Source organism: Rhamphochromis sp. 'chilingali' (assembly GCF_963969265.1).
Source record: "Rhamphochromis sp. 'chilingali' genome assembly, chromosome: 17".
In the NCBI taxonomy this organism is placed as follows: Eukaryota; Metazoa; Chordata; class Actinopteri; order Cichliformes; family Cichlidae; genus Rhamphochromis; species Rhamphochromis sp. 'chilingali'.
This window is the reverse complement of record NC_137944.1, coordinates 34,226,408-34,243,202: the sequence shown is the minus strand read 5'-3', so window position 1 is coordinate 34,243,202 and position 16,795 is coordinate 34,226,408. Positions and strand designations below refer to the sequence as shown.

The window sequence follows — 16,795 nt, the reverse complement described above, 5'->3', positions numbered from 1 at the left end:
TTTGGCCTTTCAGATCCAAACTTTGCTTCATGTACTTGGTTTGAATTATGCTGAACTGATTGTTTGTTAAAAGAGACGTATGATTATGATTTTATGAATACATATGGCTTTCTTCAATGAGTTATCTGTTGGCATAATTAAATCATTATATACTGAAACTTAGTGTAATATTAGAACATGCTGAGATGGACAGCAGATGTACAGGACAACACATTTTCTGTCCTTCTTTGTTTTCTGTGTGATTTATACCACTGAGCCGTTTATTTTTTAAAGCCTGGCCATTGTTGAAGTGTGCAACAGCTTTGCTGGCCCGCAGTGAAAAGCCTTCTGTGTTATTAAACTGGAGAGTCGGGACCGAGCTAAATGGAGACTGGAGCACGAGGTCAACATTCACCACACTGGAGATCCAGGAGCCACCAGGAGCAGCAACAGCACGACTTGAAGGAAGCAACATAATCCTGAGAGCTGTTCATACATCACCAAAGACGGCATCGTACCCCAACTATTCTTCAAATGATGTATCTTTATCCAAACCATGATAAATGTAAACATAACCAACCAAAAGAAAGAGAAACTAAAAATGAAACCAGGTCCTAAAACAACAACAACAAAACGTGATGGCACAGTGAGGACAGACGGTCTTCTGCAGAGCTCATCTTTTTAATCTGTGGTGGCAAAGAAACTTTAAAGTCAGGATGACACAGGCTAGTCGAACACGTGCTTTGTTGCCTTTACTCTGGATTCACTTTAGCTTCACATATTTAATCATTTAATATTCGAAGCATATCCTGCCACTGTCATACTCACAACATAACATCCACAGATTTTGAGGGCATTTCTCTGTTAGTTTTCGCTTGAGATGTTTCCACTTTTCAAAGAGGACAAAAAGGAATAATAACGATAAATAAACAGAGGGTGAAAGAGGAATCCTGAAAACTGCCACTGAATGTAGAAATCAACCTCTATCAGATCAACAGGGAAGAGATCATCGTGGAAAACAAGCACCTTCACCTTTCTTCATCCCGTTCTTGCCTTTGTTCACTTTCATCCTTCTTCCTGTCTGCTCTGTCATGACAAGATTTTCCCGGCACAAATCCAATAATACTTTAGTCTGTCTACAGCAGCAGGACTGTGCCGGAGATCAGAGCGCAAAGATGCCAGAGAGTGTCGGAGGGTCACAAGTGTGGCACTCTGATCCACAGCAGCTTCTCAGCTCTACTTTCAAACCCCAGCCGAGGCTATTTGTCCAACTATAACAAACTACTCCTACAGTCAGCTGGGAGGACAACATGAAGTTTCTCCTCCATGTGTTTCTTCTTTTTCTACACTATGCCAGTATTTTTAGACACAAGAAGCTGAACAAATGTGAGTACAACTGGCTTAGAAGATCAGATATGATACAAATAACTTGCTGAATGAATAAATAAGCATAAAAAAGAAAGAATAAAATGGTAAATGGACTGGTTCTAATAATAACAACAATAATAATGATGATACAGCTCTTTTTGACTGAACACTCAAAGAGCTAAATGATATTAAGAGGTTCCACAATGTTCTGTCCCTTCTAGGTTACATATTTGTTTTCCAGTGTGGTTATTCTTCACGTCTGACCACTTGCTGCTGTCCTTCAAAAGTCTGTGTCTCAAACTGACAGTCAAATCACAACAGCAGTCACCACACGGTGCTTCATATTGTACAGCAAAGACCCCACAACAGTGCAGAGAAAACCCCAACAATCAAACAATTCCCTATGAGCAAGCACTTGGTGACAGTGGGAAGGAAGAAACCTGATCAGAGCCAGGCTGAGGGGAGGAGCATGTGCTGGGATTTGTTCTCCAGACTCAAACGTTAGAGCAGGACTTCCTGTAAACCAAACCATCCATCCTGTAAACAGCGTAGAGATGCAGAGATGCATCAAAAAAAGTCTTTCTTCTTGTATCGCTGTTTCCTGGTCTAATTTGTATGCTTGTGTTAGACAGCAGATAAGTTGGTGTCAAGTGGAACTCCAGCTCTGCTCTGAGGTCCTGATCACAGGTTAATGATAAAACACGATACTGCAGACGACTTAAAAAGAGCAGAGAGTGAAGAAAAGAAAGTGAAAGAAACAAAAGTCAAGCGAACTCAGCATCAATATGACTCACGCGTCCGTCCCGTCGCGGCGGCTGCCGGTCCGTCTCCCTCGGGGTAAACAGGAGTGATGGAGACTTTGTACTCTGTGTCTGACAGCAGAGGCTGCAGAACCAGGCTGTTCTGACCAGTGGGCACTGTTCTCTGTAAGCACAGAAAGACCAGTCAGGACAGTTTTGAAAGACAAGCAAAGCCGTTAATGTTTGACTTTAACATTTAGACATTTCCCCATCCTCAGTCTGTCTGCACTGATGTGACATTTCACCTCCCAAAGTTCAGCTGCCAGTCAAACAGAGAAACTGCACTCTGACGTTTTCTTGTTTCTAATCTCGATAGTTTCCACAGCTCATCGTCCAGTTTTGCTTTGTAATATTAAACGTGTGGACTTTTGTAGCTGCTTCTTAATCATGTTGCACCACATACGCTCACTGCAGGATCACTTCATGTAGATCAGATGTAACAGCAGGATAACGTGGCTGCCGAGGTTTCTCGATTTAACAGGACCTCGAGTTTGCTTTAAAAAAAAATAGGAAAATGATGTTTCTGCAAACCCAAAAAACTTGTGCATGTCTTCAGTGATTTGATTATAATTTGTGTCCACATGCAGAGATACGTTTGCGTCTAAATCTCATTACCCTCCCTCTTCCTTCACAGCATGATCGAGGTGACAGACTGCGACTGAGAACGTCTTCAAGCATTCTGCATTCTTCCCTCTGTTTGTTGATGTTTTTGGTAGCATTTCTGTATCTGCATTCAGTCTTTAAACGCACTCTGAAAACTTTTGAATGAATTATGATAAAACGCTGCAGGGACGTCGAGGAGCCGCGTTAACAATTCATCACAGCTTCGTCCACTGAGGTCATCAAGGTCAACCTGAAGATTTATTGGTCGAAAACTGACATAACATGTTGTGTTTATTGTCAACATTTAGGAAGTACCATATAGATTTAAATGATCATATCACATTTGACCTCTGACCTCTCCTTCAAAGTCTGATCTGAAGGTCAAATGATAATGTTGCAGGTTTTGTGACAGGAACAAGTTTCCATGGGAGACTTTTTAACTGTAATTGACTAATTTCATTATAACTTTACTGTGTTTACATTAGCAGGTCATATGTGTTTAAAATTAAATCAAATTCATTTGTTTTTTTTAATTAAAATCAAACCAGTTTTTGTTTCTTTTTCGCTTGATCTTCAGTCCAACAGCTCACCGCTGGGTTTGTTGGTCTCTCTGACTCCCGTCTCCCTTTTTTGTGCTTTGTGTATTTTTTATTGTTAATATTTTATTATCATTTTTTATTTTCCATTCTTTGAACTCCTGTCTCATGTGTTGGCTTCCTCTGAGCCATGGATTTAGAGTCTAACAAGGGCGGATTTAAAAATGAGTTAACAAAGAGAATTAAGATTTCTAAAGCACGAGCTAGCAAAAAAATAGCATTAGCCTTTTTAATAGAGGTGAAGGAGGGAGAGTGGCTGCAGTGGACTGCGAGGTTTCAAAGTGCTGCAGAGGTTAATTGTGTCCAGGTGTCCTCCTCACCTGTGGGCGAGCTGAGTCTTTTATTAAAACTGATGATCTCACACTGAAGACAATCTAATCTCCTTCTTTACCCCGTGGACATCTTTCCTCGCTCTTCATCTCTGCTTCTCTCGATTTCTCTGCTGTTGTTTGTCTCACCACATCTGCTGTTCATAAATTATACTTATATGGTGACTTATATTATTTATTTTTGTTTTTGTTCTTTGAATCCGAAACCCAGTGGAGCTCTCTTTGTTTTTATTCTCCAAAACCTCTGGCTCATTTCCCCTCCGCTCATCTTAAAGTATCACCTTCTCTTCCACACTCTTCCCCCTTCTGTTATTAAACTCTATGATACACATATATATATTTTATGTATGATGACAGTAATTTCCAACAAAATCCAATTGGAGCAAACTGAAAAGGATGGCGTCGTCTGGTTGTGGCAACATAATAAAAGAAAATCTTGACAAATTCAAGTGGCTCCTCACATTCTATTGGTTAGAAAGAAGCCAAATCTTCTCTCAGTAAACTGAACATATTATATCAGCCGAGCCTTATGATACAGTTAAGGAACACTCGTCTGTTATTTGATCTGCATAAAGCATGCTGTGAATGCTCTAAGTGGCTCTGTGAAGGGAAATGTTTGTATTTTACATATGATTGAACACAGAGCTCATCTCGCTCCAGGTAACCAGAGCTATTGTTGTATTGTGCGTAGGAGAAATCTTTAAAGGTTGAGCTCTCTCTGCTGTCTGTCTGCTGGGCCAGTTTGCATTCTGAGCATGTAGAGTCTGGCCCGACTCCATTCGCAAAACTTCCACTTTCTAAAAAAACAGAAAGAAATTCTTATATGTGTCAGTCAGAGCAGCACTGTGGGCCTTAACAAATCAATTTCAGCCCAGCCTGATGAAAAAGGCAGCAAGTCTCTAAACTGTCACAGTGTCACACAGTTGGAATAAACCACCTCCAGCTGCACTCCCTTTTTTACTCCAACCTCTTTGTAAATGCAAACGCGGTCTCATAAAGTATTTATGTGATCCAGAAACACAATCTTGTTTTGACAGAGGCTCCACGCAGGTCTGGAATATTAAGTTTGATCCACCTTCGCTGGAACAACCAGGCTTAAAGGTAAACTGCAGGGTAGACAGTCAAACACACAGCTGACAGAGTCAGAGTGCGATGACACAAGAAGAGCTGTACAGACAAAACGCCAAAGCAGAAACAAGACTTCAGACCAGAACAACTGGAACCAACAAAAAAAATCAGAAAGACTACTACGAAGAATATTTTGGTCAATATTGAGATTACAGAACAATTATTGACCTAAAACCGAAATATAAATACATAAATACTAGGGCTGCAACAATACACAAAATTCACGGTTCGGTTCGATACTTTGGTGTCACAGTTCGATATTTTTTCGATACAAAAAAATGTTCATGCCTTTTTAATTTGTCATTTATTAAAATTATAAATATATATTTTAACTCAAAAGTACAGTTTTTAAATTTAATGTTGCTGAAACAACAAAGTAATAAAAATTAATTCATCTATCTGATGGAGAAATCCCTCATCTTTGGAAAAGAGAGTTTATTACAGAGAAATGGCTCTTTCAAAATAAAAGCTCTACTATACGCTTCTTCTGGGCTATATTCTCAGCAGCGTATTAAACATATCAGGTCCCCATAAGGAGAATCCTGTGCTAACAGCTGTCTAAATGACTCGGGTAAAGTTTGTAGCATGTGTTTTTGTCTGCTTCCACTTGTCTTTGCACGAGGATGATGTCGGAGTAAACGTGCAGTCATATTCGTTGTGTTCCCACTAGTGCTGTCAGCGTTAATCTCGTTAAAACGACATTAACGCCATAACGCGGCAAATCTCCGTTAACGAGCTACCGTGGATCGCCCCGTGCGTGGGGCTGGACGGCGTCAACACCTTAACAAGCTAACTACGCTAACGCAGTAGTTCCCACCAATTGAGCATTGTGGCACATCCGACATACTGTTTTACTTTTGTCCATGACGCGCTTACCTTCAGGGTCATACGTCACATGAAAATCAAAATAGGTCCAAAGGCCAGATCTGAATGAGGGTGGGGGAGGTTCAATTTCGGGTAGCATTGAAGCAGTTGCCATGTTGCAACGAGCGCTCAACACAGACAGCATCGTCAGAAGAAAAGTTGATAAAATAAATAAAAAATTTTGTATTGTTCGATACATATGCGTACCGAACCGAAAGCGCTGTATCGAACGTGTTGCACCCCTAATAAATACATAAACACACCACAGCCAGTCAGTGTGACAAAACTAATGAATAATGTTGAACTGTCAGTAATCTTGTTTAAATCATTTTTATGATAAATCCAAATAGTCGCCCTAGATCCAAGTGGGGACGCATCCCTTATGTTGCCAACCAAGCGGGAACCCCCAGGGGCTGAAAACTGAAGCTGAGAAAAAAAACTATCCATACCTGCAGTTCCTTTAGTGGCCACTTGGGGAAAAATGCTCATAAACTCTGGTGTTAACATGCCTAGCTTTGCAGTAGTGGTCGACATCACTGACGATGTTAAAGAAGAAACACCTTTAATCTTAGATGAGGACTTTGAGCTCAGGTCAAGTCATAAGAAGCCTTCAGTTTATTACAGGACATTTTTGACAGCTGGTAGCTGCTGGACGCACAAATCCTGGAGGATTTGTGACTTTGGAGAAAAAAAAAAAAGAAAAAAAAAAGAAAAATAATATATATATATATATATATATATATATATATATATATATATATATATATATATATATATATATAAAAGACACTTACTGTTAAATATCAGAAACAGACCTAACATTAACAAAAAACAAATAGATAGAGAACTGGAAGTGGATCAGACACACTAAATGAGGAGTTAGGGGACAGACATTTCTGCTGAATGATGCCAAAGATCACAGTTTGGATTTCTCCCTCATGAAACCACACTTATGGTGCTTAAACCTAAATGGCTTCCATTAGCTAAAACCGGCAATTGAGACATGGCTCAAAGATCAGAAATTAAAGCTTTAGTGCAAAACACTGTATTTATTGATTATTTTCTAATAGCTGTGAGTGTCACACACAGACAGTTACAGTTTTTTAAGAAAAAGATCCCTTAAACTTTTTAATCCCCAGTTTTTAACCTCCTGGAACAAGAATCTGCTCCCGAGCAGCGAGAGCCAGAACCCTGCACACGGTGGAATTGCTCTTGATGCCCGGCAGCTTTGGTTTATTGGACGCTGAATGAAGCGGCACAGGGACATAATGGAGCTTCAATGAGTTGAGCATCACAGCTGCCTGTGGACAGATGGCTTCAGAGTTGAGTCACGCCATGGCTACGGTGTAGACACCATCATCTGGTACGGCAGTGACACAGCCATCTGAATGAACCGAACCATTAACTTCTAGATTCATAAGCTTGTAGAGACCTAAGCACTGAGAAATGTTTCATTTATTCGTGCATTAATTTTCTAGTACAAGTCTAGCAAGAAAGAACCAGACCAGGTTAGAGGTTGTAACCCAAAAAGTCCGGATTGGAAATGTTCCCGTCAGACTGCACAGGTGCACCACAAACACAATCATACCTGCTAATTACAGCTAAGTAACAGACTAATAACACGCTAGCATTTCACTCCCTGATGTCTGTATCTGACAGCAGGCCACACAGTGTTTGTCAGATGAAAAAAGCTTCATAAGGCACCAACAGACTCAGTGGCTTCAGTCAGAGGAGGCGAGCTCTGATTGCCTACAGTTCCCCGTGTCAGGAAATTGGGCATTTTGATGTGGGAGGCACTGGGGACAGACTGACTTGTGGAGTCCGTCTGAAGGACACCTGGCTTCTTAATACCTCTGTGCTGGCTTCATGCTTCTGCCCAGGAGGTCAAAATTTGACGATAACAATGGAAATGCAGATATTTCTATCAGCCAGAGAAGAACAGGACAAAAACTAAGACATAACCACTCGATAATTAAATAATATAAATAATTCAAAAGTTGCAAAAAGGCCAAGGAAGTCTGATTTCTGGCTTTTCTTTGCTGCGTGTTCCTGTGATGCAGAGCGTTCTGTAATCGTGTTACAAAACCACTAATGTCCACAATTTAATTACATATAATATGATTTGTTGCTGCTGCAGATCTAACATGCTGACTACACGTTAGCTCTTTAGGACAAGATTCCACCAGTGAAGATGAAGTGGGATGAGCCACATATCAATAACACGTGAATGAGACGCGCTCCTTCGGTGGCGCGTTGCCCTGCTTTGGCAGCCGAGAACCACAGAGTGAAACTTTGAACAAAGCAGGTGTTTTTTTCTCCCCCCACAGCAGATAGACATCTAAATAGTTATTGAGCGCAGCACTTGGTGATTCATAACCTGACCGGATTGCCAAACAGAGGCCACAGCTGTTCGTGCTTTGATAAGAGATCTCATTTAACAAGCCGCCGGTGCGAGCAGCTGGTGGCTCTTTATTGTCAGGATGAAAAGGCTGAAGCAGGACCTGTGTCCAGAGTGGGCCTCTGGTGCGGTGGCAGCACAACCAGCACACAACAACACACACCAGTGAAGTCAAAAGTCACAGGAAGATGAGACGGTTCTGGAGATATTTGACACGCGTTAACCTGGCAAAGGGAACACCCGACCACTTAGGATTACAAAGAACCTTGGAAGCCATGCTCTACATTTATTAACACCAAAGAGACAATTATTACAGAATAAATGTGATTTGCACAAATGTGAAAGAAAACAATGAGAGCATGAAAAAGAAAAAAGTCTTTGTGATGCATGTAAAGGTGTGTGTGTGTGTGTGTGAGCAGAGTTTAAAGACAGGAAATCTGGGAGTTTGTCTTTAATTAGGATTCAAAGCAGCTTTTATCATGAAAACTAATCACACTGTAAACATGACATGTCTGCCTTCTAACGGGGACTTTTAGTCAAAACTCTCCTCATCACCGAGAACCAGACAGACGTCTTAGTTGAGCAGGAACCGTGAAGTTTGACCCTGATTACCGAGGACAACTATCTTTTAAAGCACACCCCCTCCCCTGGAATATTCCACATTCAGGTTTCCCACATGCACGTGTTGTTGGTAAAATCACAGTGTCGAGAGGTTTTTTTGCACCATCCAGCTCCTGCGTCCTTCCTGTGTGGCAGGAGTGCAGAAAGCATCAATGCCCTTTTCCCCCTTTGATTAAATTGCCATTTAAGTGGAACTGGACAAAAACCAAGCTGGGATTTTGAGCCTGTGCTCAGTGTTGGTCCAACATCCTGACGGGTTGCATGAGTCACTCTGTAGGCATGAAAGCAAGTTCTGGCAATAAAAGTCACAGTTTCCAGGGTTAAGGTAGAGACCCGGAGCCAGAACCTGTGAGCGAACTTTCATATTTTGTTATTAAAAATAATATTTGGCTCCCTTTGGACATTTTCGGCACGCGGGGCCACGATTGTACCCCATTATTGATGTATTGTCACGCACGCCTGTGGCATATTTTTGCACGAGTGTTGTTTTCTATAAAAGCCTTCTCTCTCTGCTCATTACTGCAGAAGCTGCCAGGCTCTCTCTACCTTACTGAAAAAAAGAAAAACTCTTTGAAGGCCTGCCACTGTTTTCATCATCATTATCCTCTTCCTGCTCTCGTCTCTGCCCCTTAACTAGACTCTGAAGGCCTGCCATCAACTTCAGTAGCACTGACTTTCTCTCCAAGGAGGACTTCTAATCTGAGGGCCTGCCATTGTCTTCATCAATAATCTCCCACCCTCCTCCTGTTGAAGACTGATGCTCTTTTGTCTGTTCCATTGTATGAATTTGTAGGAGTTTGACTTTCAGAGCATAAAATTTGAAGAGTATTCAAAGAAATCACACAAACGTGACTTAGTAAAGTTTACGGCTGGAAATGTTCTGCAAATTAAACTTCTGCAAATTGGTGATGTGGTCGTGATGGCTGCCACAAGGGATTTCCATTTATTTTAAATGAGAGGGGAAGGCTCTATCAGCATGGAAAACACATCGCTGTCAGTTCCCTGTTGTTTTTAGGTGGTGTTTGTGTGCTGGGGCTGATTGTTTGTTGACTTTATTAATGTGCGGCTCCTATAGGCTAAGATAGTGTTGCTGAGTGTTGATGCTGGGAATGAAAAGCAGGCATTGCTGAAGACCGTTCAAATGAGCATCAGACCTGGAGGTAATTATTATGAAATGAAGTGTCTCTCTCTGTCTTACCGTCTCTGCTGCTCGGTCTCCCCTCGCACTGATGTAGCTCAGTCGATAATGTCGAGCATTTCTGGGGTCGACGGGCTGCCAGGACACCCGCATGCTGAACGTAGTTTCTTCATCGATCTTCATGCTTCTCACCCCGTACCGAGGAGCTGAAGGGTTGGACAGAGAAACTCTGGCTGCAGATCAGTGACTCAAAGATTAACTCAGTGAAGCATGAAGCTGTCACAGCCTATCACAGAAAGCGATGGTATCAAAATGTCATCATTCTGGCATTTAATTTGCTCAGATTTTCATATCACATCAGTGTCTTCGGAATATCGAAACGTTCCTTCGGAGAACATATCGGAACAACGCACCCTCCCTCTGATAATATAGAAACAGGTTTACAGACGCTATCAGTGAAACAGGAGGAGCAAACTTCTTATCTGATTTACCGTTTCAGAATTTTGATCTTATAACATCAGCATTTATAGCGTCACTTACACGCTCGAATTTTTGGAAACTTTTTTCCCAGTGCTGCCATTTCAACACAAAACCACAAAGAGTGTTCTCACATGAGTCCTAATATTATGATCTTTATCTTTTTTCTTTATTTCTCTGATTTCTAAAAGACAATAACTGCTCTCCATCCTGTCGAGATTTCTTGCTTCCCGAAATCCAAACTGAGACGACTTCGGCTGGTTTGCATTTACGTGTCTCTGTCCTGTGCCAGGCTAGAAAGAACCAGACATTTACTTCATATCTGCAGCTTTACTCTGTCAATCTGACTAAATAATCGATACTGAGTAACTGCACTGGATCCAAACTGCACCCACAGGTAACAGTTTGGTTTTTCTTATTTAGTCTGGAAAATTTCAAATTCATGGAAAATATGTGTTTCACATTTAAAAGCTAATTGGTTACTACAGTAAAAAAAAAACATTGATCTTCAGGCACACGTACTGCGTGGAGAAATGAAAACTGCCAGAGTTTCTGGAAATTCTGAGTCATTATTCGACAGATCCTGGAAGATTTCTGTTGCCTAAAGAATTCCCATGAGCACTCGTTAGTCTGCAGTTCCACATGCACTTACAGGGCTGCTGATTGATGAAGATCCCTCGTTTCATGCAAGTTAGAGCTGATAAAAACACACCAACAGTTCAAAGGCATCTATTACCCATGTTCTTCATCAGCACAGGACCACAAACGCTGCCTCAGTGCGTTTCGTTACATTAAACCTCAGCAACACGTTGGTGGAAAAGAAGCCAAGTGAGAAATGAAAGTCTTAGGATGACAGAGTTGATGAAGGATGAAGTAAAACACAGACGATGGAGAGAAGAGAAAAAAGATCCAAATTCATCCCGGGATTAATTACCTGCTACGGTGGTGGTTGTCGTGGCAATGGTGGTTGTTTTTTCAGCTGAAAATCAAATGCAGAAACATGTCACTGATGCGACTGATCCATTAATTCAGAAAGTTTAAAGGATCCTTTGATGTCTGATTCCTCTGAGCGGTTTACAGAATAAAATCAGAGAATAATAACAGAAAGACGACAAACAGTCTCATTAATAAACACAACAAACATGAAAGTGTGAAGAAATCTGAGGTTTTGTAACAATAAATTTACCGGTGGACTCCACGAGGATCACCTCATCACTCTCCAGCTCATTCCCGTAAATGGCGGCCAGGAGGACTTCGTACTCTGTCGAGGGGGTGAGTTCCTTTATCAGGTACGTGTTGATATTCCCATTCACCAAAACCTGAAACAGCAGGACAACAAATCTGCTTTAGACAGACAGGTGACAGAAAAAGATGTTCCAAAATGTTTCATTCTAAGAGTTTCCTGATAAAACCTCTTTCTGCAGAGTACATAAAAGCAAAGTCACCATCAGTTAAGACAAAGATCAGAAGACATACAAAGGCCGGTGACGCCCACATTATCTCTCAGAGACTCACTGGAGTGACAAAGTTGGCTTTTATCTGCTGTCACGTGCACTTCTTCTCATATCTTAATGAAATCATTTGATTGGTGCTTATCAGGTTCAAAGACGCTGCCAGTCAACAATGACTGCGACAAAGTCAGCACACAGTTATTAAACCTGACTGTGCTGGCAGGAGCAGCTTCGTTCGTTAGTGCTCGTTAGTGTTTCAAAGGATCCGATCTGCTCATTTCTAGCTCCATATTTTTATGGAGGTGATGAAAAATAATCCTTATTTCTGCGACAGTCAGACTGAGGAGTTTGGTGCAGCCTCTCAGTCTGTCCACTGCCTGGATGAAGACATTTATCCATCGTCCTTTGAGAAGAACAGAAGGTGGTTCAGTCTTCTGTGCTCACAGTCAGCTTCGTGTGATATGATCATATAAGGATATTCCCTCTGTAACATTACACAGAGCTGAGAGTAGAAACTGCCATTTGGCCACATGAAACACTGCCAACATGTGTTTAATTTAAGCATTGAGCAGTCTAAAACTTTATAAAGAGAGTTTTAATGGTCATTAAGGACTGAATTACTTAAAAGAATGAGCGTTTTCCATCCTGAGAGATGACACTTCAGAAATCATAAGATTTCCAGGTGACTTTCTTTCATCTTCTAAGCTTAAAATACACATATAAGCGTATAAGAAACACGTGAACACCTCACTGCTCTCTTCTCCGTCGGTGGGTGTCCAGGTGAGTCGATAAAGCACCACATCAGACGCCGGGTGAGCCCAGGACACCCTGAAGCTGTTCGTGGAGATGTCACTGCTCCTCAGGTCCACTGGGTCTGGGACAGTTTCTAAACAAACACCAACAATTCTGGTTGAAACCATTTCAGAAACACTTTTGAATGTAACAATCTCTATTTACAATGATGTTAGTTTCTTACTTGTGGTGAAGCTGTCTGTCACAACCTCAGCTTGTCCTTCATCATAGACGGCAAACACACCGACAGTGTACTCCGTCAGTGATGTCAGGTTTTTCAGCAGCCAGGCTGTCACACGGCCAACATCCACCTGAAGACACAGGACCAAAACACAATGACATTTGTTCCTAAGCGACTCGGTTTGTTTGTCATGTTGGAATTAGCAGCACGGACAGTGCACAGATGCTGGACCAATGATCAGGCTCTGCTGGAATTGTTAAACTTCATCGAGGAACGACACGTTACTACTTCCTCTCTGACAAGTTTGGGCTAGCCTGATGACCTGTGTCCTCCAGAGTTCCCTCACCTCATTGGTCTGGACTCCATTGGTTTTGACGTACATGATGCGGTACCCTCTAACCTTCCTGGAGGCGGAGTCCCATGTGATTCGGGCAGAGCTGTGATCCACCTCAGAGAAACGAAGGTTCCTCGCTGGGATCAGCGGCACTGAGGGACAGAAAGCAAACCATAAACACAACATCTGGAAAGAAACGGCTGTGAACTGACTATAAATTCCTCTCCCTATGGAGGATGGATTCAGCCAAAATATATATTAATCAGTATGACTACTGGACAGATAATGCAATATTATTATGCTTTATTTGTATACCAATGAATTAACCTGTTTATTTACCTTCACTAATTTATTTATTTTTTAACTTGGCGTTCCTGCATTGACTTTGGGAGACTGGCAGCTTTGTTCCTCCATACTACTTTATTAAATGTGCCTTTCAGAAAATGTTCCAAAACTTTAAATCATATAAACTTCCCAGTTGCTCATATTAGCATAGTTATAATCCAACACTAAGAAAGCGTGTGTGGCCTCGGAAATGGAATATTTTTCAAACTGAACGTATACATCGCAAAAAGACGAAGAAAGAACGAAAGAACAAAACAGCTTTATGTTCTTTATCAACAGAAGATACATGGACACGCAAACACAGCCGAGCCTTCATGAGGGGCCTGAAATCGTGACCCCTGATAACAGCAGGTCTGTCTAATTCACACTCGCACTCATGGGGGTTTGTACAAGGGTTATTGGACTCCACTACTTTTAATTATAAAGTGGACAGAAGCTCATTACATCACCGCACTCCCTCAGGCTCTGCCTAAACGTCCTCTCTTTCTCATTTCTTCTCGCCGTCTCGGAGGTCTAAAAAAAATCCCCCCCTGCCCTCACTTTAAAAATTCTGCCGTAGAATCTGATTCTCTCTGAGCTTTGGAACTTTTACATTTAGAATCACTGATCTGTTTTCTTCAAAAGAAAAGAAAAATAATTCTGATTGTACCCACCAGTGCTTCACCTCAATTATACCGAGGGTCAGATTAAAAACAAAGCAGCAGACAGAGAGAAATCCAGAGTGGGCTGAAGGGAGTGAGATACTGCAGCGGGGTATCCCAGGGTCACAACAGCAATCAGCAAAAAGCAAATTAAAAAAGTTTAACAACAGGTAAGTCGCTAAAGTTTCCAAACGTTTCCATATAAAGTATTACAAGAACCATATAGATGACGCTACAGCTCAGGGGTGTCACTGCAGCTGGCAGCTTTGCTCAACACCTACATAACTCTAGTGTTGTTTTAACTGACAGCTCAGCCAATCAGAGCTTTCAACATTATTATAACAGCTCTGATGAAGTTTCATTAAGCAGATCACCAATACAGGAAAAGTGTGCTCCTTTAATTTAATTAGGGGTTCCAGATCAGGCAGTGAAAGGTGGAACCTAGGGGTGGGCGGTATAAACGGTATAAATTTGGCCAACAGTAGAGATTTTGACTATACAGCTCTACCGCAATAGCATGTTGATGGTGCCTGTTTTGGTTGAAAGCATTGCAGCGGCTGCAAACAATATCATCTGCAAATTTTGCGGGCGGCAGTAATGGCAAAGAGACGAAGCACTTTTGGAATATGGGGAAAGCCAAAACCTGCGCTTCCTCCACTTCCCTACCATTGATTCATTAATGCTGAATTCTCTTGCAGCTGCTCTATTCCCATGTTGTTGCAGTATATTAATGACTAACTTCGTATTGTGGATGGATTATCTCAGTTGTTCTCCTGACTGAAGTTTGGTCCGTTTACAGCATCCTGCCATGCGATTGCATTTGTCCCTAACCATCAGGAACCCTCACGTTAACTTTTGTCCAGCGTTCATCCTCCAGCTTCACTGTGCTAATGTTATGCTAACGTAGCTGTTTTGCTAGCGATCACGTAGCACATCATTATATACCAGCTAGCCCAACTTCAGTAACCCTACAAACGTCACTGCTGTTTAGTTTTCTGTCTTCATTTATGTTGGAAGTGATAGCAGAGCTGTACGTTTGAATTTTTTCAGAAATCTCTCAGTCAGAACATGCTATATCATGTTTAGGTGGAAACTAGAGAGGTAACTTCCTGCTAACTTCTAACTCCGTTGAATTTAATAAATTCTGTTTTCATAGATGTCTGGATGTTAAAAAAATTTTTTTCTCTTTTTCTTCTCTTTTTTTTCTTCTTTTTTTTCCTTTTTTGCAAGACTAGAAAAAAAGTTCAAACATTTTGACATAATTTGTCTTATCTAATGGGTAACCTCTGGGTAACATGTGGAGGTGTGTGTGTTGTGGGTGGGTGAGGGGGGTTTGTTTTACACACACAAAGTGCGAATATTTTTAGGTTTAGTGCTATTAAAGGAACTGTGCCAAGCTTATTAAATTATTGAGTTTAAAAAATGTGAATGGAGACCCAGTAAATACTGAATCTTACAGTGCCTACTTATTTAAGCTATTTTTATAGGTTTGTTGTGTTTAACTTATTTGTTTTTTCAACTTTAACTTTTTTAACTTTTATTTGCTGTAACAAGAAATGTCCTAGCTTTGAATAACTCTTCTCTTCTCTTGTCTTAATGAAGAGTACATAGCCTGAAGTAGAAGGATAATTTCCAACATTACTCATGTGTCTGCTCTGCAGTGGGCTATTTATCATTAGATGGTTACAGTAACACCATATTTCTGCTGCATTTATGAAATTATAGAACAACAATAACTAAAATTGTGTACTTTTTATTACGTAAAGATGAGAACTGTTGTGAAGTGGAGGAAAAATGTCCTGTTTAGAGTGACTTTGCCAAAGCTCTAGAGCTACTTTGTAGTTAATCAAATGAAAAGGAGGCTGGTTTGATATCCAGTAGAGCGATTAGCAGTACGATACCTCTGAAGATACTAAAAGTAAACAAACAATATGAAAGTTTCAGTTTCATTTTCCAACTGCAGATCAAGCAGACCAGCAGCCAGTGTGAGCAAATAAATGTGTCCAAACACTGTGAAATCCTCTGTGAAATCCTCTGTTTTCCTCCATTACTGGATGTTAAACTTAATTGTTACACCTGGTAAAGCAGCAACACTGATTATTTTATTAGAGATGAAAGAATTTAGACAGTTTGACTTTGGGACCTGAAGGCGACGGAGTTTTGGACCCAGATTACTCCAAGGCTCCTACGGCAGCCATAATGCTCCAACAATCCATCAAGCAGTGCGCCTTCATAGCTTACCAAAGTCATACTAAAACATTTTTTGACAGATTTCTGTGCGCCGTGTACCACATAAAATCGGTTCGAGGTCAGTGAGCACAACCAGAATTCAAACATAAGGAACACTGTCGAATTTTGAGAAAATTAAAGGATTTTAAGTGTGCCTTATATTATTTAAAATATGTTATAAGGAAGAAAAGAATATATTGTTACTGCACATGCCTCAAATTATACCGTGATATGGATTTTAGGCCATATCGCCCAGCCCTAGTGGAACCCATCTTATTTAAAGCTCTGACATCAAGGTTCTGCTGTTTTGCTCACTTTTGAGTATGTAGTATCATTGTACCAAGGTCAAAGCCATGTGGCTCTGGACCAGGGGTGGGGAACTCCAGGCCGGTGTCCTGCAGGTTTTAGATATCACCCTAGATTAACACACCTGAATCAAATGATTAGTTTATACCCAGGCCTCTGGAGAACTTCAAGACATGAGGAGGTCAGTTAACAATTTAAATCAGCTGTGTTGGCTC

The 16,795-nt window shown here is 41.0% G+C and overlaps 1 protein-coding gene across 2 annotated transcripts in view; it reads right to left on the bottom strand.

The window, feature by feature from the left end:
* The window catches only part of col14a1b (collagen, type XIV, alpha 1b), a 169,552-nt gene that overhangs the window by 77,447 nt on the left and 75,310 nt on the right, over positions 1–16,795 (bottom strand). For both annotated transcript variants that reach the window (XM_080862841.1, XM_080862842.1), the window contains exons 14-20: positions 13,072–13,211; positions 12,729–12,855; positions 12,499–12,638; positions 11,488–11,620; positions 11,236–11,280; positions 9,885–10,030; positions 2,142–2,271 (exon numbers count right to left, since the gene is read on the bottom strand). In XM_080862841.1, the coding sequence (XP_080718967.1) occupies positions 2,142–2,271; positions 9,885–10,030; positions 11,236–11,280; positions 11,488–11,620; positions 12,499–12,638; positions 12,729–12,855; positions 13,072–13,211 (861 nt within the window). The remainder of the gene's footprint in view (positions 1–2,141; positions 2,272–9,884; positions 10,031–11,235; positions 11,281–11,487; positions 11,621–12,498; positions 12,639–12,728; positions 12,856–13,071; positions 13,212–16,795) is intronic.